Here is a 24,068-nt window from a genome sequence, read left to right as displayed (position 1 = left end):
AGATTTAGGAATTCTTATTATGGATACTAAAGGTTGGAGATGGAAAATTATTTGAGCCTAACGATGGTTATGCTGAAGTTCTTATTTTAGAAGAGCTTTTTAGTCTTGATTTTGATAACTCAACTGATACAATAGTCTCTAGCACCTATCCAAACCTACAAGATAACTACAACAATGAATAATTTCTATATTGTAGAGCAATAGTTGCATCAACAAATGAGATTGTTGATCAAATCAATGAATATGTTTTGAGTAAAATTCCAGGTAAAGTAATTTTTCCTATTTCAATTTTTTTTTACATTCTATATAATTTATTTCTTAAATATATACTGATAAATCTTTAACTATAGGCGAGGAAAAATAATATCTGAGTTCAAATGAAGTCGATATGTCTGATGCTACTGAAAGTGGGCCATTCGATATACTAACTCCATCATTTCTAAACTCGCTTTCAATATCTAGTCTTCCCAATCATAAGATCAAGTTAAAAATTGGGACTTCAATCATGTTATTGACGAATTTAGACCAATTTGAAGGATTATGTAAGGATACAATACTGATTGTTAGTAAAATGGCTAATCATGTACTTGAAGCAAAATTCATGTCGGGTAAAAATATTAGGAATATCATATATATATATTCCTTGAATGTCAATGTCTCCATCACAATGTCATTGGTCGTTCAAACTTAACGGAAGACAATTCTTTATCATTGTTTCATATGCTATGAAGATAAATAAATCTCAAGTTCAATCTTTACAAAGTGCGAACTATTTCAAGGGGTCAAAACAAAAAGAGATTGAATACATTAATACATGATAAAAATGATCAACCACTAAAGATACTAACAAATATGATTTATGAAGAAGTATTCCAAAATTACTAACAGATATTTTACAACTTATGTTATATTCTCTTCTAAATATTATTTCCTAACAATATTTTCCTTATTATAAATCACAGATTCTACACTGTGTCGTTCATCAGCATCCCCAAGTCATCAATCAAATACACACACATGATTTCTCGTGAGGTAATGATAAAAAACTTTTATATTAACAATTTATTTTTTTATTCTTTAGTTAAATTCATATAGAATAGATGATAGCACGTGCGAATGCATAAGTCTTCTACTAGTTCTCTTAATAAATCTTACCGAAATTTCTTATATTACATTTTCAAGAAAGCATCACCTACCTATGAAAGGACAAGTTTTTTGAATAAAAATGTATATTAAGTCATCAAATTACCTTTTTAATTAAGGTAACACCCAATCCTTAGTCTTACTTTCAAATCATTGACACCTAAATTTTACAACCCAACCTCCTTCAACTAAAATGTCACAATCAATGTGAGGGATGTGTTAAACTTTCAACATGTGGAAGGTCGTACTGGGATGTGTTGATGTGTTCAAAATGTTCGTACTATGCAAGGTGAGATTGTAACTTAATTTAACCTTGTAAACTAAAAAATATTTGTTTTTCTAAAACAACAAAAAGAATACACCATAGGATCCTTGCCTAAACCCAAGCCCGAGTTAGACATGGATGTGGTGGTCAAGGAGTGCATGACCTTTCCTCTCACAAAAAGCTTTTGTACTCATTGGTACACTCTAATAAGCTTATCTTTTTCTTATAAATACTTTTTAAGTGTGTCAAATACCAAATGTGAGATTTTTAAATTTTTTTTTGTCCAATTTACCTCCTTCAGTTCTAGCAATCCCACAATTTTTTTATACAATTGAAGAAGAAAAAACAAAACAACATATTACAATCTTATGTAACAATGACCCAATTGGTCATTAGCAAGAAGAGGTAATATGGCATTTGGTGGAAGCTCCCATACTCTCCATCCAACAATCCCACATTTGAATGTAAAAATAAGTCTGTGCATAAAAAAGTTGCCTTTAAACATTTATGCATAGTTAGATCCAAACTTACTAAACTAACTCATACTTTTTAACTTCATGTCTCACATCAATCCACACAAAAACAACCTTTTAGTGAATACATTTTCAAAACTCATACGTTAAAGGTTATACATGTTTATCCAAATATAGTGAAAGCTTTACAAAATTTCCCCAAAATTTTATAGACATAGATAAGTCTATTAAGATTAAGAGTGGATATATACTCTTCTCCATATGAAGTATAAATCTTATTAAGCTACCTATATTTTCTATTTGGTGTCAAGATGAGATATGATATTTAGGAAACCTAATTCTATTTCTCAAGTAAAAGCATCTAAAATTTAAGAAACACAATAACAAAAAAATTCAAGAGAGTAGGAAAATCATACTTTTTGAAGTGAATTATAAACCATTTTAAAGTTTAAAATAAGACTCAATTCCATACTTTATAATGTTCAATAACCCAGCATAAAATTTCAAAACTGTTATCAATTACACAAATTATTCATTAATATTAAATTACTAAATTATTATAATTATCAATTAGTATTTTTAAACTAAAAATCAAACAAAAATATATATATATATATATATATATATATATATATATATATATATATATATATATATATATATATATATATATATATATATATATATATATATATATATATATATATATATTTAAATTCATGTTTAAATATAAAATATAAATAATAAAATGATTGGTCAAAAAGGTTATGTGAGGATCTATAGAAATATATTTGATCCAAATCTATTTCCTAACAATCTAATTAGTTAAGAAATTGAAAATTTTAGAATAATTTTTGTTGCTATTTAATATTAAGGGTAAACTATATTTTTAGAGTAGTTTTATGAGAAAAAAATATCTATAAATCGTGGGTGTAAAAATTATATACAATCAATATTTTATTTATCATTCATCTGTATAACTTATATTTTTAAAATTAATAATAATTAAATATAAATAATATAATAATAGTGTTAAAAATATGAAATCAGGAATGATACAATAACAATAAAAAATTATTACACAATTAATATATACATTTTTTCTGCTTTTATAATTAAATTTCCATATATTTTAATTCATACTAGTTAGAATTAAGAAAAAAATCTATACAATAGTAAAAGATATTTATTACATTGATTGTATAATGTACTATTCATTTTTATAGCCATCTTTGACTATTAAATTGAATTTGTATTTTTAGGAATATTCACTCGAAATACAACATCATTTCACAATTCACACACAAGACTCTAATCCCTAAATCCCTAATCTCTTATCTTCTTCTTCTTCTTCTTCAACCTTCGGCTGCAACAAAAAATGTCTCATTTCGGAAGAACCGGTCCTCCAGATATTTCCGACACTTACTCTCTCCTAATTCTCAACATCACTTTCCGTAACCCTCTCTCTCTTTTTTCTCATTCCTTTTTCTTTTTCTCTTATTTTCATTTTTAACCTAATCTTCGATTTTGATTTTTTTATTTTGATTTTTTTCAATGTTGAAGGTACTACTGCTGATGATTTATTCCCACTGTTCGATAAGTATGGCAAAGTTGTGGACATCTTCATCCCCAAAGATCGAAGGTAATGATTTTCTCACTTTATTCAATTAAAGTTTCAATCTTTTTTAATTGGGTTGGTTTTTAATTAATTGATTGATTTAATTTGGTGAAGAACTGGTGAATCGAGGGGTTTTGCATTTGTGCGTTATAAGTATGCTGATGAGGCTTCAAAAGCTGTTGATAGGCTCGATGGTATTCTTGTTCATTCATTTGTCTATTTTTGTTTTAAAGAATTTGATTTTTGAATCAAAATAAAATAATAAATATCTGTTTTTTTTGTAATTTAATTTATCAGGAAGAATGGTTGATGGTCGTGAAATAACTGTCCAGTTTGCAAAATATGGGCCAAATGCTGAGAAGATGTAAGTTACATGTGTCTTTTTGTTCATTGCTGTTGTTAATGTAGTATGTATTTTGTTTACTGTGTCAAACTTTAACATTTACTCCGTTTTTTGTATTTATATATACACCTGTATTTACAATTTAATTCGACCATAATATAGGGCCTGTTTGTTAATATGTTACACCTAAAAATCTGTTGTCTTGATAGAAAAAATCACTTTTGTGAATTGGACATTTGTTTGGTTGGGCTTTTTATACAAAATTCTGAAACTGCAAAAGAGCTGAATTTTGAGAAGCTATATTATACAGATTCTCAAAATATCGCTTTTGCCAAAATCAGTTTTGTAGAGTTACCTTTGTTAACCTTAAACAAATGGGCCCATTACTTGGCTTTCATGTTATTCAGTTTTGTGGTTATTATTTATTAAGTATTATGTTGTACGGTGGACCTAGGTTTCTCAAGGTGTAAGCTTTAGCTTATTTGCGTCCATCAGTTTCTAATTTTTCTTTATTTAATTTGAAAGTCACAAAGGAAGGATTATTGAAACATCCCCAAAACCAAATTCAAGGCACAGGTCAAGGAGCCGCAGTCCCAGGAAAAGGTGTGTTGTTTTTTCATCTACTCACTGCTTGAGAACTTTGCAAAATACCATTTTAGACTTGTATTTCTGGTACAAATTGGGCTGTGTGTTTTGACTGCTTTTGACAAGTTTGATGTGATGTTCCAACTTTCAATTGTATGTGTTTTATTAGGTTTTGTTTTTATTTACGTTTTGATGGATGGGCAAATTTGAGAGCTGTAATATTCTTTGGTTCCTTCATTTGATACAATAAATACATTCATTTTATCTTCAACTAAGGTTCATTTCATAGCCTGACTCTGCACCTCAATGAGAGGTTCAGGTTGCTTTTCTCATCTAGGTACATTAACATGTCTGATTGAAAGAATCTTTTATAGCCTAAACTGTGGTGCTGTGCACCAAGCTTATAGTAGATTTCATCTGATTCCTATACAACCATCTTTTTAATTAAAGAAATCTGAGTCTTTTGTAGACTTTGCAGTTTGGACCAAGTTTATATGATATATTTTTTTGCAGCCACCATTTGTCACTAACTCACTATCATAGGGTTTAGCACAAAATTATATTGTGGGTGATGTGTTCAGGAGAATGTTTTTGGTCGTATTGAAAAATGCATATGGTAATTAAAATGCGTTTCCAGTTGTAATGTTGTTTAACCTTTCATTTGCAAGTTTCATATCTAGATGTTTCTATTGATTATCAACCTAACTATTTGTAGGCATCGTGATGACAACCGAGATAGGGACTATAGGAGGAGAAGCCGCAGCAGAAGCTATGATAGATATGAACGTGACAGATACCGTGGGAGAGACAAAGATTATCGCCGCCGAAGCAGAAGTCGCAGTGCCAGTCCTGATAACAAGACTCGTAGAAGGGGCCGCTATGATGATGAGCGTCATAGCAGGAGCCCGCGCCGATCTGTGGATAGGTTATCATACATTAATGCACAGTTCTTTAACTGTTAGTTTTTACATTTAAGCTTATTTTTAACTTTTTAATTTGTGATTCCCTATAGCCTCTCTCCTGCCCGACACAGTCCTAGTCCTCGAAGGAGTCCTTCCCCAAAGAAGGTTATTTCCCCTCAAAGGAGTGCTTCCCCTAGGAAAAGCCCACGAGGTGAAAGTCCTGACAATCGTAGGCATGATAGACGGTCTGCCTCACCTCGCAGTGTCTCACCACGTGGTCACCCTGATGCTTCGCGAAGCCCATCCCCTCGAAACTCCAATGGTGATGTAAGTATTCGTCTTGAACTGCTCATTGAGATAGAATTATCAAATTTGTAGTCGACAATGTATTGTTTTCTACTTAATGTGACTTCTCAATTTTATTTTTCTTTTGCAGGAATGAGCTCTGTTCTTCATGAAAATTTCTGGAGATTCCTTGACTAGTGCACTTGTAGCTGTTTTGCTAATGCTGCATCTTTTGTTTATTGTCAATGGTATTATCCGAGTCATTGAAGGATTTTATGATCTGTGTGTTTGGTAGGGTCAGACTTCTTTGGTGTTTGAATGTTTCTACATTTGGACCTATTTGTTTTCTAAATTTGATAACTCTTGGACCTTGTAGTTTGTAGGTTAATATTTCAGTCTATGAAGGATTTTGCCATTTCAGTTTCAACCTAATGGTTGCGTTTTTCTTTTATTTCTCCATTTTCTTATACCACTTTATAAGAAGGAATGTTTGTGATGTCGTAGCTCATTTAATTTATCAACAACGTATTGGGTTTTATAGTTATGATCGGGAAAAGTGATGAGGGCCTGATATGCACTTGTTGACATGGTTGCCGTTGATGCTGTTTCTATGTCATGATTATTGGTCGTGAATTTGATGCTGGTTGCAACAGTATGCTGGTTTTAGAAGTATGATTGTTTTACCAGTGTGCTGATTTGACAAGCGATTAGTTGACTTGGTTTTTCCTGATTGATCTGATTAATGGTAAGATTGTGTTTTACTTCTTTCTTATGAAATCCCTCATGATGATTGAGAATTCTGATCTTTGATCTGGTAACCGTTTTTGGTCTATATAAAAAAATCCTGAAAGGGATTATTGGTGCTGTGATGGTCACAAGTAGAACGTATTTCGACATATTGCTGATGCCTGATAGGAGTTGCACCTGTCATGTGTTGCTGATTCAGCTGCAGATATGAAACGTAAACTGTGGCACTAAATATGAACCCTAATTTGCTGGTGTTATTTTGAATTATAATGAAGGGGACAATGGTAACACATTCATGGTTTCTTTTTTGTGCATTTTACTCCATTATCATTTAACATTGACCTTCAAAGACTATAACATCTGCTACTTAATGTAGTGAGGTATGTAGCACACTGCCCCATGACTGTTGCTGTGAGGTGATAGCTGATGCATCTTTTGTATGAAATGCGTGTGTTCGTGAATAATTTGAAGAACTAACATTACTGTAGCTGTCTGTTGCTGTACTTTTTGCTGTGGTTGGGTTGTCAATGTTATTAGCGGTTATCGATGATTGCTGTCTAGCTGTGCTGCTGGTTTCTGTTGATTCCAAAGCTACCTGAAAATGATTTTCCCAATTAAGCGCCGATTCAATTCGTTTTGTAGTTTCTATTTCAGTTTGTTCATATTCTTGCAGCTTTAAAAGATTCTTGATTTCTTTTTGCTTGTTGCTATAACATTGTGGTTACTATTCTACATTGTTGTGAGGTTTGGTTCTGCTACAGAAATAGTGACTAACATTTCTTTTTGGAGACCGGGTTCCTCCAAATTGTGTCCTTGTGTAATTGATGAAATCATTTTGATTTATAACCAATTTTGGCCATTACCATTTTGAGAATGGTTGTTCCTTGTCAATAAAGGATTGAATAAGAGATGATGGTGGCTGTTATCTCTTCACAACAACCTAGAAATATAGGTTTATCTAAGAGCAAAACTTGTACATTTAATCAGGGTTTTGCTCTATGATAATCCTATGATGGCAATGATAGTGTTCCAAATGACCATAAGAATGATAGTAGGTGTGTTGAGTTATAGTGAATGACAAGTTGAGGATGATATATAAGCTATGGCTACAGTGAATTATCATACATTAATGGTTTTAGGGATTAGAGCTGATATAAAAATTCAAGACATTGTGGAAGAGTTACATTGTGATCTTCTGACTTAAACAAGTGAAAATGATATGTAGAAATTGATTATTTTTTCATTAACTTCATGAAATTCTTGAAGGGCATGACATCATTCAGGAACTAAATCAGTTTCATACAGCCAAAAAGGTGTTTTTTTTTAATTGGTAGAAAGATTTATGGCCTCAAAATTTAGCTGGAAACATCTCTATTGCAGTATGATATATCTTAATTGCACATTGTTTGGTCATGGTTTCTATGGTGATGCAAAAGGAAATACAACACAAGTGTGTATATCTATGATCCTATGCGAAGGGGTTAAGTATGAGAAAAAAACTAGAAGAAACTGAAGGGGTTGAATCTGAAGCTGACATATTTAGCACTGACATAAGCATTAAGCAACTCATTCTGAGCAGACCAAAAATCAGCTTTTAGACCCCCTCTTCTAACTGCTTTAAGGATTTTGTTCTTGTGTGTGTATCCAGTTACTACTACTTTCTGGCAATTAGCATCAACTTCCACCTTCTCTATTCCTGCATGCGTATCCATTGTCAAAACACATTAATATAACTATATTATGAGTAAATTTTTGTGTATACCAATTTGATTATCGAAAAAATAAAATTTTAAACTAGCACTTAAATATCGTGAATTTTGAGGGACCAAAATAGTTTTTTACTTCTATATTATTATGGAACTGATTGGAAATATCTTTCATATAAACAAACAAACCTCTTAATTTTGAGAGGCATTTCCTTAGTCTTCTCTCATGTATGCAAACCATCTCTACTTTTAACTCAACAACCTGCAAAGTAAAACAATGATTGAATATTACTGAACAGAGTTGTCTGTGTTTTTTTAAGAGTGATTCAATAGAGGTTTCACTAGTTGGTGTTAATTAATCATGCACATGACACAATATCATTACCCAATTGATGAGGCCATTCACTGGTATGAATGTTTTAATAAATATTAAAATATGAGTAATAATATATAAGTGATAAATGTTGACATAAAAACATATGTTTAATTAGAACAAAGGCATGAATGTTTCATAAGTAAACATTAACCATTCTTGATTCGATGTGATCTAATTATTTATCAAATTTGTGTAATATGCAATTTGTGTAATATGCAATTATTTATCAACTTTGAAGTATTGCTACTTCATATATCATTTCTCTGTGAACTTCAATTATACTAGAAACACCACATTTTCTCTATCTTTCTGCATAATTGAGTATAGCCAAAGATGCTTAATGGGAAATAATTTATGAATAAACCATGTAAGAATCAATGACACATAAAAAATTATAGTAACAATACCTCCATGAAAACCACTAAGAGTATGCTACAAAAGTATGATGTTGGAGAGGGAAGACAGGACAGGAATTGAGGATAAAGTGAGACAGAAGAATGATTCAAAAACAATTGAAATGAGAGTTAATCCAAGAGACAAAGCTAGACAGGGTTATTTATATGTAACAACAAAGACAAACTCAACTAAAGTTGGAAGGAACATTAAAGTGAGGAATGTCTTGGGTCTTGAGTTGTACTAACTATTTGAACTACTATTATAATATTAAATCATATGCTTTTTCGTTTGAATATAAGGGGAGAATGAAGTTTGATAATTTTTTATATTATTTTATTAAAAAATAATTAAATTGTGGACCATTAAAAAATTGTTTGTAACATATGTAAGCATCTGGATTTAATATTGGACTCTCTATTACGGGAAGGATATAAAATGCTTTTTCAAAACACATTGAGCTTTAGAATATGCCACTCAAGACCAAGGGCTTTGGATCTAAGCAAAGTAATGAGTGTATGAGAATTTGAAATGATTGGCTTTGTCAGGTTCAACATGGCTTTTTTCTTTTGACTGAAGTTGTACTCAGACAGATAGAGGAAAAAGAAAATAGACAAGGAGCTCTTGGCTTTGATGAAGACAAGTGCATGCAGCATTGTTGAACACTATTCTGACATATCTTGAACCTGTCTAAGTGTCTATTACCATATTAAATTGATAAATAGATAGTATATATTTTGTGGAAACAATTGTCTCAACCATATCTAAATTACTGATTTTGAATAAACTTGTAATTAACTCATTGCTATATCATTAACAATTTGAATGTAAATAAGATTATTGTTCCACCTCATGCAATATTTTTTTGGTTACCTCATACATTTAGATTACAAATATTTTCAATTAAAATAATAAGTCATATTAAGTTTTTTTTTTACAAGAGGGTGGAATGTAATGCTAAAATGATAAAGTGATAAATAACGTTCACATGATTTTAGGTTCTTGGATCTTTTATTTTCCCATCTACATTTTTCTAAGTATTAGCATTGGTGATAAAAGTGCATTAATTCTTTACTTGTTACCTGACATATGGTATTTGATTTAGATTATGATGGAGCACATTTAGCAAAGAAAAGGGATGAAAGATGAGAAAAGAAAAAGAGAATAGAAACATCTATTATGTAGACAAGAAGAATGAAAAAGGAAAGAGACCAAGTAACAAGTTTGGTATAATTGGTTTGGATGGTGTACTTTTGCTTAGTCTCATTCCATATAGTTGATGCTTGGGATGTGTGCTTTCTCTCTCTCACACAACTTTATTGTAATTCTTCCAGCTCACTGCTATTTTCAGATTCTCTTTTTCTATATTATCTAGCAGAGTTTAAGTGGTTTAAAAAGTAGGGCCAAGTTCGCAAGGATGTTATATGAGTAGAATAGATGTATAGTCACTTACTAAATTATAATTTTAGTGTTACTTAATTGTTGTTCATAAGAGAATGATGATGAGCTTCAATGCACCCATAAGATTTATGCTAGTGATTAAACATGTTCAAATCTTGAAAATTACATTCCGACTATATATATTTACTCTTCTAGAAATTACTAAATGGAATCTCTGTACATTTAATCACTTTTTGTTGATACATAAAGAGTTTGATATATTAGCCTAAATAGAACTTCATTAAGTATTCTTCCTACTTTGGGCTTATATTCACTCACGCCATCACACTGGTTAATGGTAGAACTCTCTCAAATCCTAAGTTAACTGTGGTGGATAATCTATATACATGATGGAAACATGGAACATTGTCATTTTCAATTTTTCACAATTGCTATTGTAAAGTTTTAAATAGCCGTTAAATTTGGAAACTCTAAAAGGTTAACATTTCTAATAAGTATGGATAAATGCAATTGATGTAATCATAATTGTAGTCATAATACAGTTTTGGTAACTCACAAAACCTTAATATATCAACGTATTTATGGTCATAAACCCAAATTTAAAACTTATCATGTATCTCTAAATAATTACTTAGGTTAATCACAATGAGAGTTCATATCAATTTAATTTTTCATGATAAGCATATTTTCCTTTCTTTAAGTATACTTTACATATAGTATTCCATTAAGGTGATAAGCATCTCTAAACAAATACTTCCTTACAAAATTTTACTTGTACAAATTTGGTCCTTGAAGATAAAAGTTCAAACTAATACTAGAATATCATTAGTTTAAGACTATTTTTAGTTTCTCAAATTTTCAAGAATTACATTGGAATACACAAAAATTTTAAATCATAAATGTGCTCAGCCGAAATAAATTTTCATGTATAACCAAAAGTTAAACATCCATAAATTGCAATCTTCAGATTTGTTATTGCCCCCACTTCATCTCTCGTTTCTTCCTCTTTGGCCTCCACTCCAATTAGTCCAATATTGAATACCCTCTCTTCAATACAATACATTTTTTTTTCATTTTAAATATTAATAATTAAGTGCAGATAAATTTATAAAAATTAAAATATTTTTGGAGATGCGGGGGATCGAACCCCGTGCCTCTCGCATGCAAAGCGAGCGCTCTACCATTTGAGCTACATCCCCATATGTCTATAATTTCCTTTCGCGATATATATTATATTACATTAATTTAGCGTAAGACATAAACTTAAGAGTAAATACCCATTTTAGTCCTTCATGTTTTTCGACTTTACTAGTTTAGTCCTTCAAAAAATGAAAGACCTAAAATGGTCCACAAAAGTTTTAAATGTGAGTCAAATTAGTCCTTTTTGAGGTCAAATTAGTCCCTACTAAATATTATAAAACATGATAAAAAGACTAATTTGACCTACATTTAAAAAATTTGTGCACCATTTTAGATCTTTAATTTTTTGAAAGACTAAACTGATAAAGATAAAAAACATAAGAGACTAAAATGAGTATTTACTCTAAACTTAATAAAGCTACATATTTCATGTGAAGAAAAGATAAGGGAAAATGGTGGAACTCCATATGTAAGATACAAGGGAAATACACTTATTTCCCTTTTAGAAGCTCTTGTGTTGTGTTGAACAAAAAAATGCATCAAGTTTCGAATCCTATGCTAATATAGGAAAATGCACTAAATTTTCTTTTGGGTGCTAAGAATTGTCTAGAACAAAAGAAATACAGCAACTTTGGAATGCTATGTTAAAACTCCTGAAATTTAAAGTGCAAGGAATCAGTTGAATCCTCCATTAAATTTGATAGTATAGAACATGCAACTCGGCACCATAAATAGGTAAATATGTTTGATTAAGAATTTTATATACTATTAGTTCATTATTCATTGTTTATTTTTTATTATCATTAAATCTTTAAAAAAAGTAATACAAATATATAATGAATAATATAATAATTGTATATAATAAATCTTTACACTAACACTATATAGATATTACAATTAATATGTTTACTCTGAAAATGAAAGATAGAAATGAAGAACCATTTTTTGAACCAATCCTTATTCTTATTTCACAAGGTAGAATCAACTAAATCAAATTATATCATAATATTCCATTATGATCATATCACATTTCATCTCCAAAACATATTGTCTATTTGATAAGTTTAAAAACAGAAACTCAAACTATTTTGGTGGCGGAATATATCTTAAAAGGTAAAAAAGAAACAAAACAAGGATAATGTCCCAAAAACTTGTTCTCCCCATAAATTAAGCTGATCATATTTTTACTAAGTAATGTAAACAAATTTATTTTCTATTTTTTATTTTTTAATTGACACTTTTTAATTGCATTAACACACAATGAAACACGTAATCACCATAGAAATAAACCAACCTAAAATTGTAGAAAATTTACTAAAACTAATGCATTGTAGAATGAAAGATATGGGCACACATGATTGAGTTGTTGTACACTAGAAGTAAGTATGGCAACTAAATTGAACTATCTTTAGAATGAAACAAAATTGAAATGACCACATATTTCCTGAACATGACAAATAAATAACAGGAACATGAAAACATTACAGGCAATTAAACTTGCATAAGGCAATCACCAGAATAGGTTTCAAAGCTTTTGGCCCAATTCTTGTTCCTATTTTGTGTAAGGGCTGCTCTCATTCATTATGAGAAAGAAGACGAGAGTTGAAGAAAGACGGCGCTTATTTATTTTAATTTTATTCAAAACTATTGAATGAGGAGTCACATTTTTATAAGAGAAAAAAAGATGTAAATACTTATGGTATAAAATTATTTTATACGGTTAATATAGTATTCGTTAGTCATTGTATTACTTATCTTTTAGAGTAATTAATGAGAGTTAAAAATAAATAATAGATAATGAAATATAATGAATAATGAAGTGACAATATATAAAACTCTTATATTTCATATTTAGTAATCATTAACTTGTTTTATATCTATAGTATTTATAAAGTCAAAAGAATTAGCGGCCACAATGAGATAATTTTTATATTTCAAATTTATTTGTTTTAAATTTCTTATTTATAGTTACTAGAATCTTCCACACTTTTAATGTTTTTTCAATCAATTCATCATTATCATTCCACAAATTCTCTTGCTTCTATCTTCTCTTTTCCTCAACTCAAGAAAAACATATTTAACAACTCGAAACACAATACACTTTATATTAGGAAAAAATGTGAATTGGTTGACACAAAATGCCGATCGATATGCTAGTAAAAGTAATGGAAATAAACGATGAGTTATATTATTTGTGTGTAAATCATATTATATAATATTTTATACAAAATTGTTGAATTTGTTTGTAATGCTATCTACATCTCATCACCCTATTGGTAAGAAAATAATATATTTTTATATGCGTAGCTGCCCCTCCCAACAAGTATCGTTTTCAATAATTGAGTCCATAAATTTTAATCTTTATGGGGATCTAGTAAAATCTTACACCACTAAATAAAATTGTTGAATGTTATTAAAGCCCTATAACTAAGGTTGAAATAGTTGATAACTGGTCTTTTATTTTCTCCTCGGCGCCAAAAATTTGTGGCTAGAAACAATAAACTCTTCTTAATGTTAATGTTAGTATGTTATTTTCTCTTTTTAATTTGGCTCTATAAAAAAAATGCTTTACTTATATTTTGGTTTTATATAACAATTTTTACTACATTAGTATTGGTACAATTGGTTTCACCCAAGTGACTTATCTTCCTTGCCCACATATTGGAGTTATAAAAAACATTAGCCAACTCAACTAAAATGGGTACTTACATACGGATTTCATAGTAGGAGGTAACGAGTTATAAAAAACATAAATCAACACAGTTAGAACTTGTGATGAGGAGATTTATGATTGATTAGAAAAATATTTACAAATTAAATTATAATTTAAATAAAATTTTCAATTAATAATAAACTTATAGTATATGAAGTGACGTACATTGTAGAACATCAAATATGCACCCTTATGATGAGCCAAGCTAGCTGAATTAAATTTTGAGTTCTTGCTGGCATTATTAGCACCAAGCTCCCATGATCACATGCCTCAATCCCTATCTTAGTGTGGATACACCATCAATAATTAGAACTCATATATGATATTCCACCCCTATGATATACAGAATTTGCATTCTCCACCCTTGATGATAGGTTAATGAGATTGAGTGGCCATAAGTTATGACAACGATTTGACTTAAGATATTATGGAGTTGCTAGCAGTTATGGTACCACGAGGTGGTTGAATGTTGGGTTAAGCCAATAATAGAATCTTAGTTTTGTTTACGATTGAATGTGTACTAGTTTTTTTAATACCACTATGAATATTCCTTCACATTTTGAGTAATGAATTAATTATTTTTGGGTGCATAGTTACACTTCCTAAAAAGTATTGCTCCCTAGAATTGAGCCATTAATCTTTTAATTATTTTGATAATGTAGTAAGATCTTACATTACTATACCAACATCTTGTTGATAATGTTGGCGAGATTGATCATTAAGGTTGAATATTGTCTTGCTAGCCATTTTTCATGGTTTTCAATTGGTCTAGGATCATGAATGAGACATATATTAATAATAACTTAATTTGTTATTAGTTTGAGACCCTAAGTATTTGAAGACTTTGACAAATTTCAGAAGATCATGATTTCTCATTTTAGGTGAAACTTTTTTAGGTTTATTTTTCATTAACAAGACTTGAATACATTATCTTGGAACAAAAACACTTTACCATATTTTTTATTGAGTTGTATAAGTAAAAACTGACTATTTTAGTTTTATAATTTAGATATTAGTTAAAAAATCATATTTATTTATTTAGTTTGCAAAAGAAAAACTATTTTTTCAAATTAAAATATTTTAAAAAGCTTACATATCTACATAATAAGTAGTACATAAAAATAGGACGTATATGCCATATTAAATATATCATTCATAAAAATGTATATTCTTTTGGCTTACTTTCCTTAAACACCAATAAAAATTGCATGATTTTCCATTACTTTTACTCCCTTTCACTATATTTCATAAGCCAAGGAAAAAAATGGAAAAGAACAAAGAAACGTGATGATCATGATATATAAACAAAACAATTTCTACGGCTGAGGAGGATTCCAATTTCCAAAATCGGAAATTAATTATTATTATTTACCACAGAGAAAACATATTCCATAAACTATTTTTCGAAAAAAAGACAGAAATCAACTACGATTCGTGCACGCGTCAAATCGACTACGCCTAACGCAACATTACACCACTACTAATCTCATGACACGTGTCTAAATCAAACACCCGAAAAACACGTGGACCAATAGTAGCACAGGAACTTATCGTATCTCAGCGCTCACCTAAACCACGAACCACGAATCCAGAGATCTACCACTTGCCACGTGTCATTCTCTCCGTGATCCCCATCGCTTCAATTTCAGAGCATTCAACAATAAAATATAAAATAATAATTTTAAAATATAAAACAAAATAGAAAACCTACGAGCTCCACAAAATAAGTCTTTGGAATCATTTCAACTGAATCGCTGAACGAAGCTTCAGAGTTCTCTCTCTTCGAAATTTCTCATTGAAAATTCGGTTCTGGATGATAAGGTTATTCTAGTTTCGGTTCTTTTGTTCGTTATCTTATTCATGAATGATTTACTTTATGCAAATATATGTTAGGATAATAGAGCTTCTAAAACTATCATGATTATGTTTATTATGTTATACTTCGCTGGATTTAATTGTTGTGAATTCTTATTTTAATTGTAACGATTCTATTGAGTTGCTGGTATTATGTTTGGATCTTAAGGAACTGGTAAAATTGAATGAGTTTCATTTTTGTGATTTAAGTTTGTATTGAGGATCTTAAACTCTCCGTGTCTTGCTCTTTTATTTATTTTTTTTCGAAAAAATGAAATTATTGTGGTGTGTTTTAGTTTTAGTGAAGAAATTGTAGTATAAGTTCATATGCAAGTAGAAATTTCAGTTTGTGATGTTTTGATTTTGAGGGCTTTGGTTCATGGTTAAATTTCAAAACAAGAGGATAATTATTATTCTTATGAGTGGCCCTTTTCCTTAGAAAGGGAATGAGGTTTTTGAACTTTTCAGTATTGGCAGTTAATTAATATGTGGTCGATCTTCACTGGAATCTGTATTTATAACATAAGAAGTGGTCTTTGGGCCTTTCAATAGTGAACTGCTTGAGTTGGGCCGCCACCTTTGTTCCGGTCCAGATCAGTCATCTTTGTTGCATTTATAGCACAAGGTGGGCATAAGATGTGATTTGTTCTGTTAAAGTGATTTGTAATCTGTGGTGAATGTTTTTGGACAGATTATGTTTTAATGCCCGTTGACCTGAAAATTGGAAACCATCTTTATGTTTGTTGCCTTTTCGAAAAAGATGCGATTTGTGTCCTGTTTTGTAACTTACTGATTGAGTACCTAAAATTACCGCTATAGCGCAGGCCTTGTATTTTTCGACTGAAAAGGCAGTAGTTGATTCAACTAAACTATTTGAGAAATTACATTTATATCGAAATCTTCCAAATGTGGCAAGGATGATATTGGTGGTGAACAAGGATGGTGGCATCAGTATTAAAAATCTTATGTGGTTGTAGGACTCAGAACATGACTACTATTGTGTTAACCTTGCATTAAAAACTCAGTGATGGTTGCTGTTGATTTCATTGATGTTCTTAATTTCTAGACCTGGTGAATGTGTGACTGTGAGTACTGATTGACACAGAAGGGGACATGTTTTACTGATCAGATTTCAAAAGTCCAACTGTCATTATAGGGTGCTATGCTAGGATCATGTGATGTCTGTGTTTACACATGTTGTGCCTGTAACATTGGATACAATATGTGATGAGATTAGAATTTAGCTTCTGATTTATTTCTTCATGGTCCATACGGTTCTATTCATACTTAAATTTTCAAACCCTGAAACTTAAGCCTTTTTTCCATTTTCTTTTTATAGGTTTATTCTATTTTGATAGAGGCATCTCCAAGGACAGATTTTGCAAAATAACATGTCATTGGACCAAGCAGTTGCATGTTTCTTCAGTGGTGGATAGAAGATCTCAAAGGAATGTCAAACTTCTGTATGTATGAGGTACAAAATATTGCAGTTCAATTCAAAGCCCAATGTTTGAATACAATATTCCTGTACCATCATCTACTCTTATTATATAGTGTAGTTGCTTCTCATAACCTTCACTTTAAATCTGAATCTTCATATATATCCCTAATTCATCTCCTTATTAAGATATGACATTCCTATGATATATATGTTGAATTACATATTGACTCTACTCATAATCTTAAACACACAAGTTGTCTCGGAAGTGCTTTTCTGCATTGATATGTAAGATTTTGTCATTTATTCTTAAAATATTTCCCACTTCCCAGATAAATTAGAGGATTTTTTTATTTAATTTTGTTGTGAGTGTGGCTTATGTGATATGTACATCGGAATGGGCTTTCTCTTAATGGTAGCCCGGTGATATCATATATTTGGGATTGTCCCATAGAGTTTTATTTCTATATAAATGTTAAGAATTCAGAAGTAATGATGCCAACATTGAGCAGTTGTGTGAGCTGGAGGAATGTGACACCTATCTATTTAGTGGCAGATCTTGATGATATCTATAAGTGTGCTTTTGTATAATGTGAACAATCTACAGTTCCAGTCTTACTGTTTGGACTTAATTTGAGTTTTCATTAGTGTTTATGTTATCTCTGATTGAGTTTTACTTTTGCACACAAATGTATTTTTGGTCTTTCCATGTAGCTTAATCTTATTAACAGGCTATTATGCAATCCAAGTTCAAAAGATCTAGGGATGAAGAAATGGTTTGGTATTGGTAGTTATTAATAAGACTCCAGAAACCTTACTATTGAAAAGCTATTTGTTGATTGGTGGTGGGTTTAGATGATGTTGCTATTAATGTGAATGTTGCTACTTCGTGTTAAATGTTAAATTAAAAACTAAAATGTGTATACCTATCATCTTATCCTTCTACTCTTTGCTTACTATGGCACCACTTCCATCTTCATTTGCGCCAAACCAATTGACCTTGTAAGAACTTTTGATAACATGCCAGGCCTGAGTTAAGCTTTCTTGAGTTTTCAGGTTGAATTTTAGAATTTCATGGTTCCTTTTTTCTTAGATGTGTTCTGTCTATAAATTCTTCTAAACTCTTTGTGATGCAACAGCTTTTTCATTCCATTGGTGTTTGCCTGTTTCATATTTTATTTTTTCCTAGTGGTCAGGTTTGTGGTTGTAGAAGTATCCTTCTCATTCATGGGGAAAGGCTGCATACTTTTCACCCTCAGACACCTGAGCTTTAAAGACACATTGAGGCACATCTCCAGAATGAAAAATTCTTCAGTGATACATTTCCTTCTTACTAATCCACGGTTTACTGGAAATCTACCTGAATTTGTTTGGTTTCTCGTGCTAAAAAGTACTTAAAGCCATGTATGTGCCAACTTGTTGGTTGTAAAATTTTCATGTGTTTCTCACATACAAATCCTAAAAATTAAGAGAGGGTTTGCGCTCATGTTCTCTTGTATGATTTACAAATCATTGCCAGGGCAGGGAGTTTTAACAGTAAATCAATTAAATATTGTCATTGGAGGCAAAATATAGCTTTAACTTTCATATATCAGAGTCACTTTTCCTGTTCCATGTAAGTTATATTGGAATCTCTGAAATGATTATCTCTTTTTTCCTTCTATTTATCGGGTTTGATGCTATGTTTGTGCGGATTTATTGTGCTTTGTGATGTCAGGTTGTTGTAAGTAATTTTCTAAATATCTGTCTGTGTTACAGCTTCAGGATAATGTCTGGGATGAATTTGTTGAAACTGATGATCATATAGTGCCCAATGCTGGTGACAAACATAAGGACCAGTTTGCAGTACAGGGTGATAGCTGTAAGAAATCACTTCAAGAGTTACAGGGTATCAAAAGGACTGATTATGTAAGGAACTATGATATTCAGAGTGAAGAGGAATTATACTTACCAAATCTGAACCGAAAAGAAGGAATGCTGAAAAAGGGTTCATCATGGTCTCACAAACCTGAAGGTCTGTTTTCTTCATGTGAGGGTGACTCATGCAAAGAACTGAAAAGGCTGACATCAGATAATACAAAGATGTCGGACCATTGTTTCAAGAGCAGCAATGTAGATTCTAGCAGTAGCAAGCTTTGTGCAGATGATACTATCATGGGAAACAAGTGTATGGTGGGGGATGATAATGTGTCGCAATATTCAATCAATCATACATCTCAAACTGACAATGAGCTCAGTTTTCTTGATAATGATTTGTGGATGGATATAGGAAACTTTGAAGATGTTGATAGGACGATGTAAGAATTTCTATACTTGACAGAAAATTTTCACATTTCACCTTATATGACCCCCATAAGTATCTGAATGTTAATTTTAAAATTGCAGGAGTTGTGACTTAACCTTTGGAATGGAGAGTCTCGATAATGAAGATGGGTTCGCCTGGCTCTCATCTTCGCATGGAACTGAGGGATCTGATGATGCATTGAAGTCTGGCTTCAAGTTTGCGTCTGCTGAAATGTGTCCGTTGAAAAGTTTATCAGATTATAATATAGCCTTGAAGGAAAATATTGAAGGTCTGCCAATTAATGACTGCAACCAAAAAACATCTCCCATTGATGAAAAACTAGGGTCTCAAATGGATGTTGATCATGATGCTGTCCCTGCTCCGCTATCAACATGCAGTGAATCAGACATGATATCTGGTAATACAAATGATAGGATGCCCGAAGAAAAGGTTGGCTTCCCCTTCATTTTGTTTTTGTTCATTTGATAACTAGGACTCGGAATTCCTGAATTTCAAATTATGTTGCTACGAATCTGAGTGAATACTTTTACCGAACAACACTTGCAGAGACATATATACAGTTATAAACTAACATAATGGTCTCAAAGGAATATGACGTAATAAGTATGAATTTGCCTGACCTTTTGAAAGTTTTTATTTATTGCTATTGAAATTAATTACTCAAGTCCGGGTTACAGACATGCTTAAATGATGTTGGCACTAGACGTCTAAACCTGACTGTATTTGGCATCTCAAAATGCTATAATATCAAAATTATTGTATTCTAGAATTCAATTCAGTTGATGTCTGAATATGATCGCACATTCATCAATCTAAAACTGGTTTGTAGTTTGTGAAATCAAATGTTGTGAACCTTTATTTGAGGAATTGATATTCTATAGAAATTGAAATATTGAAGTTCTTAGTCTTCAAGATGATTTTATGTAGTCATGTAGTGGGACTTTATCCTTATTAGATTTTGAATTTATAGTATGTTTTCATTAAAGGAAATCATGTAATCTTATCCTCTTTGGTGTAAGTTATGTTTTTCAATAGAGATTGGTGTGACCTCAAATGTAATACTCAAAATTCAGTTTTGGGTGATTTGTTGGATACATTGGGTTTGCAATGTGTGTTTTGTAGCAATCATCAACTAGTCTGACTGCCCAGTCTACTTAATTCAAGTGAATTTATAAACTGAATTTATGTCACAAACATTCTCTTGTACTACTGATGCAGGGCAAGATGTCAAAGCCATTAACAGGAAAGAGAAGAAATCTAGAAAATGGTGATTTTGTTCGTCCCTATGCTCATATGGAGGAATATGCAAATCTGAAGCAACCCTTTGGAACCTCTTCCAGCGGGGTGACTTCTCAGGGTAGCATCCAAAAACATAAACAAAACATGGATTCTTCCATACTGATACAAAATTCCCAAATGAACCAGAATTGCTGTGAATATGACTACAGTCGGGGTGCATTAGGGGATTTTGTTTGCTCTGATTCACAACTGTTAAATGGGGGTTTCAAAAGTGAAAATATAGCAAATCCTTTGCCATTTCAAAATCCAGGTTCAGCTTTGCAGGTGTGTCATAAGTTTGAAAATGAGAATGAAGGTCATAGTGAAGTTGGTGGAGTTAGCATAGGATTTTCACAAGAAATAGACTCATCAAATCTGCACGAAAGCTCATCCATGAGCTCTGCACTCGACAACATCTCACTTCAAGCAGCTAGCTTTTGCCAGTTGCAACGGGTCATGGATCAGGTATTGGATATTTTCTGATGTTGAAATTTGATCCTATTTTCTTTATTAGCGTCTCTTGGACAATGAAGTCAAAACTAATATGTCATGCATCTAGCTAATTACATTTTCGTGAATATAGATTTTCTTTTGTTTTGTGTTAAAATTGCATCTAATTCTGCTCAACCATATAGATATTGTGAATATAGTGCTCCTGAAACACATGATGTTAGGAAGATAGCTCCTAGTATCAACCGCAATTCTGGACTTGTGGTTGTTATAATGGGTGGTCCAGAATAATGCTCTTCCATTTTTTTTGAAAGAAAGAGAGTTTTCGGTGTTGTGATCTTAGAATGTTATTAGTTACATTTCTTCATTTCTGAAAATCTGTCACTTTGTTGATTGTAACGCACTTTGGTAAACAAATTTTTTGCTTGATTACAGCTGGATATTAGAACCAAACTGTGCATAAGAGACAGTCTATACCGCTTGGCTAGGAGTGCTGAAAAAAGGCATACTAATGCAAATACAAATGGTCAAATTGGTGGCGATGTCGAAACGTTCAAAGCAATGAAGACACCAGATGCAAACAAGTATTGTTCACTTTTATAATGGGACTATGTTAGGGAGGGAGTAGTGTTTTTGATTAATCTAATTTATTAATATATATCACTTGAATCTTTTTCAGCTGCACGGGGTTCATGGATATCGAAACTAACACAAATCCCATTGATCGTTCAATAGCACACTTACTGTTTCACAGGCCTTCAGATCCATCAATGTTTCCCCGTAATGATAATATTCCTTTCAAATCAAGTTCCATGGTATGCTTTCATGAATCATTAGCATGCTCAAATGAAATTGTTCTTTGCTTCTGTTCTCATTTTCTCGTTTAATCAACAGCAACAGGTACATGGAATTGTGACCAATCTACCAGTAATGAACGAGACACCGATTTGTCAAGAAGAATCTCCTGCTGGAGTAGAAAAGAAGTCTTTAAGGGTAACACCTAGTTAAAAGTAAAACTACCATTGGTGTTATATTGGTGCACAATGTCTTCTTTTGAAGTAAGTTACCATATCATATATCATGTAAATATTTGAGGCTTACTCATATCTTAGTTTATTTGCAATTCATTTTTTCCCCATTCGACATCATAATCCTGATGTATATACTTTTGCTGATTATCAAGATAAGGTAGCATATATGATGTAGGGTAATGCTACTACATCAACAACTCTTGTTGATTGCTTCTTGATTATCAATTGGATCTTCTTGAAACACATTTAAAGGAAGTAGAATTATGGGATTACATATAACTTCTAATCTTTTTAGTTGGTTGAGAACCTGTTTTACTACTTATTAGCTTTTTCTGTTTCATTCGTTAACCCTTTCATGCAATACATTATACATAAAAGGGTTTTTTTTTCTTTTCATTTTTCACTTGTTATTGATATTATTTCATTGATTATAAAAATGATAGTTTGCTTTCATTCTCTTCGTATAATAAATGTACCAAAAAAAATCTCTTCGTATAATAAGGATCGTTTCCTTAACATTCATACATGAAAACAATGTTGTATTTCTGTTATTATTTTCAGTGAAAACTAATAAATTGAAAATGAAAAACAGATGATAAATGAAGCTTGTCTAACGTGGTTATATGGTTCATTTTCTAAAACAAGTTATCATATAGTAGTTCATAGAGTGAGTTTTTGTGTTAGGATGATGAGGTTGACATTCCCATAAGTAAAAGATCTGTAAAGAAAGATAGGTACATTTTGATGAGCAAGATCGGCAAAAAAAAGATAGGTGGAGAAGAATTGAAGATGAAGGCAAGATTTTTTTGAACTCATTTTACTATTCTGTAACCGATCTTTAGTAGAAAAAAATGTATATACCGACAGATATTACTATCTTTATACTATGGAAAATAAGGGAAATGTCACCACAATAATCGGCCATATGTGCACGTGAGTACGGGAATTTCTTTTGGGATTAGCGAGTTTTTTCATATCTTTAAGGACAGGACGGGTAAAGAGTAGAAATCTTAGGGATGAAAGTAAATCTTTATTTAATTAATATCTATTTACACCCAATACACATTTGTATAAGTAGTGAAACTTATTTGTCCTCTAGTTTGTAGCTTTGTAATGGAAAGGTGAATATCACAAATGACTTAAAACGTTAGTAAAGAATAATTTAAGAACCTATGGGGCGTTGGTTCAAGTAATACATGCTTGATTCCCCTTAAGCAAGAACTCGGGTTCGAGTCTTGTGAATGAAAAAAATGTTCGTTGGGAGAGTTAGCCCTACTTACCTGTGGATGTTCTCGGCTCGGACAGGATTGCCTCTAGTGCGAGGATACCTGTGGGGAACAAAAAAAAAAAAGAATAATTTAAGAAATGATAACTGTGTATTTGAAACTATTGTATTTTGGGAATAATGAACTTGGTTTTTTAATACAAAGTAATCTATTTTTGTATTCCAAAAACAAGACTCATGGACAAAATAGGGCAACACGTGTCATATTCACAATAACCTTAAATTGTGAAGGAGATGAGAATGTTGAATTATCATAGTTTTATTTCTTAAAACTCAATCATATTTTTAGAAATGTTGTATATTAACTAAAACCAAAAAGTCCAAATAAGAGAGTTTG

General features: G+C 31.4%; 3 protein-coding genes and 1 non-coding gene across 11 annotated transcripts; 2 read left to right on the top strand and 2 right to left on the bottom strand.

Moving 5' to 3' along the window:
• Positions 1-3,153: 3,153 nt before the first annotated feature.
• LOC109340202 (serine/arginine-rich splicing factor SC35-like) lies at positions 3,154-7,151 on the top strand. Of its 2 annotated transcripts, XR_002106763.1 has the most exons (10): positions 3,154-3,335; positions 3,445-3,523; positions 3,614-3,693; positions 3,797-3,863; positions 4,368-4,445; positions 5,143-5,352; positions 5,440-5,656; positions 5,766-5,905; positions 6,156-6,645; positions 6,738-7,151. XR_002106763.1 is itself a non-coding variant. In XM_019577812.1 (8 exons), exons 1-8 carry the CDS (start codon positions 3,260-3,262, stop codon positions 5,769-5,771), a joined length of 813 nt encoding a protein of 270 aa, XP_019433357.1. In that variant the 5' UTR covers positions 3,154-3,259; the 3' UTR covers positions 5,772-6,065. The 2 variants fall into 2 exon arrangements, 1 of the variants encoding a protein (XP_019433357.1); XM_019577812.1 differs by lacking the exons at positions 6,156-6,645; positions 6,738-7,151 and having other exon boundaries at positions 5,766-6,065.
• On the bottom strand, positions 6,872-9,021 carry LOC109340203 (heavy metal-associated isoprenylated plant protein 44-like). Its single transcript, XM_019577813.1, has 3 exons — positions 8,851-9,021; positions 8,257-8,329; positions 6,872-8,057 (listed from the first exon to the last, which is right to left on the bottom strand). The coding sequence occupies exons 1-3, from the start codon at positions 8,854-8,856 to the stop codon at positions 7,861-7,863; spliced, it is 276 nt and encodes a 91-aa protein (XP_019433358.1). The 5' UTR covers positions 8,857-9,021; the 3' UTR covers positions 6,872-7,860.
• Positions 9,022-11,363: 2,342 nt separating this feature from the next.
• TRNAA-UGC lies at positions 11,364-11,436 on the bottom strand. Its single transcript has one exon. It is a non-coding gene; the product is annotated as a tRNA-Ala (tRNA).
• A 4,346-nt stretch (positions 11,437-15,782) lies between these two features.
• On the top strand, positions 15,783-22,732 carry LOC109340194 (protein LNK1-like). 7 transcript variants are annotated; one of them, XM_019577802.1, is made up of 11 exons: positions 15,783-15,911; positions 17,284-17,418; positions 18,572-18,786; positions 18,902-18,997; positions 19,141-19,285; positions 19,352-19,679; positions 19,768-20,116; positions 20,906-21,430; positions 21,851-21,999; positions 22,095-22,230; positions 22,310-22,732. In XM_019577802.1, exons 6-11 carry the CDS (start codon positions 19,357-19,359, stop codon positions 22,421-22,423), a joined length of 1,596 nt encoding a protein of 531 aa, XP_019433347.1. In that variant the 5' UTR covers positions 15,783-15,911; positions 17,284-17,418; positions 18,572-18,786; positions 18,902-18,997; positions 19,141-19,285; positions 19,352-19,356; the 3' UTR covers positions 22,424-22,732. The 7 variants fall into 7 exon arrangements, with proteins under 7 accessions (XP_019433347.1, XP_019433344.1, XP_019433346.1 ...); XM_019577799.1 differs by lacking the exons at positions 18,572-18,786; positions 18,902-18,997; XM_019577801.1 differs by lacking the exons at positions 18,572-18,786; positions 18,902-18,997 and having other exon boundaries at positions 19,141-19,679; positions 22,316-22,324; positions 22,365-22,732.
• The last annotated feature ends 1,336 nt before the right edge of the window (positions 22,733-24,068 follow it).

The sequence above is a fragment of the Lupinus angustifolius genome, unplaced genomic scaffold, assembly GCF_001865875.1.
Source record: "Lupinus angustifolius cultivar Tanjil unplaced genomic scaffold, LupAngTanjil_v1.0 Scaffold_147_70, whole genome shotgun sequence".
Classification (NCBI taxonomy): Eukaryota; Viridiplantae; Streptophyta; class Magnoliopsida; order Fabales; family Fabaceae; genus Lupinus; species Lupinus angustifolius.
This window is presented reverse-complemented; position numbering and strand designations above follow the sequence as displayed.

What these genes read in the sequence shown, in the direction of transcription:
- LOC109340202 (XM_019577812.1), top strand. Translation starts at nt 3,260, where the DNA reads ATGTCTCATTTCGGAAGAACCGGTCCTCCAGATATTTCCGACACTTAC. An exon ending in AATTCTCAACATCACTTTCC is followed by an intron (nt 3,336 to 3,444) that starts GTAACCCTCTCT and finishes TCAATGTTGAAG; the next exon opens with GTACTACTGCTGATGATTTA. An exon ending in GGGCCAAATGCTGAGAAGAT is followed by an intron (nt 3,864 to 4,367) that starts GTAAGTTACATG and finishes TTAATTTGAAAG; the next exon opens with TCACAAAGGAAGGATTATTG.
- LOC109340203 (XM_019577813.1), bottom strand. An exon ending in ATGCCTCTCAAAATTAAGAG is followed by an intron (nt 8,058 to 8,256) that starts GTTTGTTTGTTT and finishes ATACGCATGCAG; the next exon opens with GAATAGAGAAGGTGGAAGTT.
- LOC109340194 (XM_019577796.1), top strand. Translation starts at nt 17,359, where the DNA reads ATGTTTCTTCAGTGGTGGATAGAAGATCTCAAAGGAATGTCAAACTTC. An exon ending in ATAGGATGCCCGAAGAAAAG is followed by an intron (nt 20,117 to 20,905) that starts GTTGGCTTCCCC and finishes CTACTGATGCAG; the next exon opens with GGCAAGATGTCAAAGCCATT. An exon ending in CTTTCAAATCAAGTTCCATG is followed by an intron (nt 22,231 to 22,309) that starts GTATGCTTTCAT and finishes TTTAATCAACAG; the next exon opens with CAACAGGTACATGGAATTGT.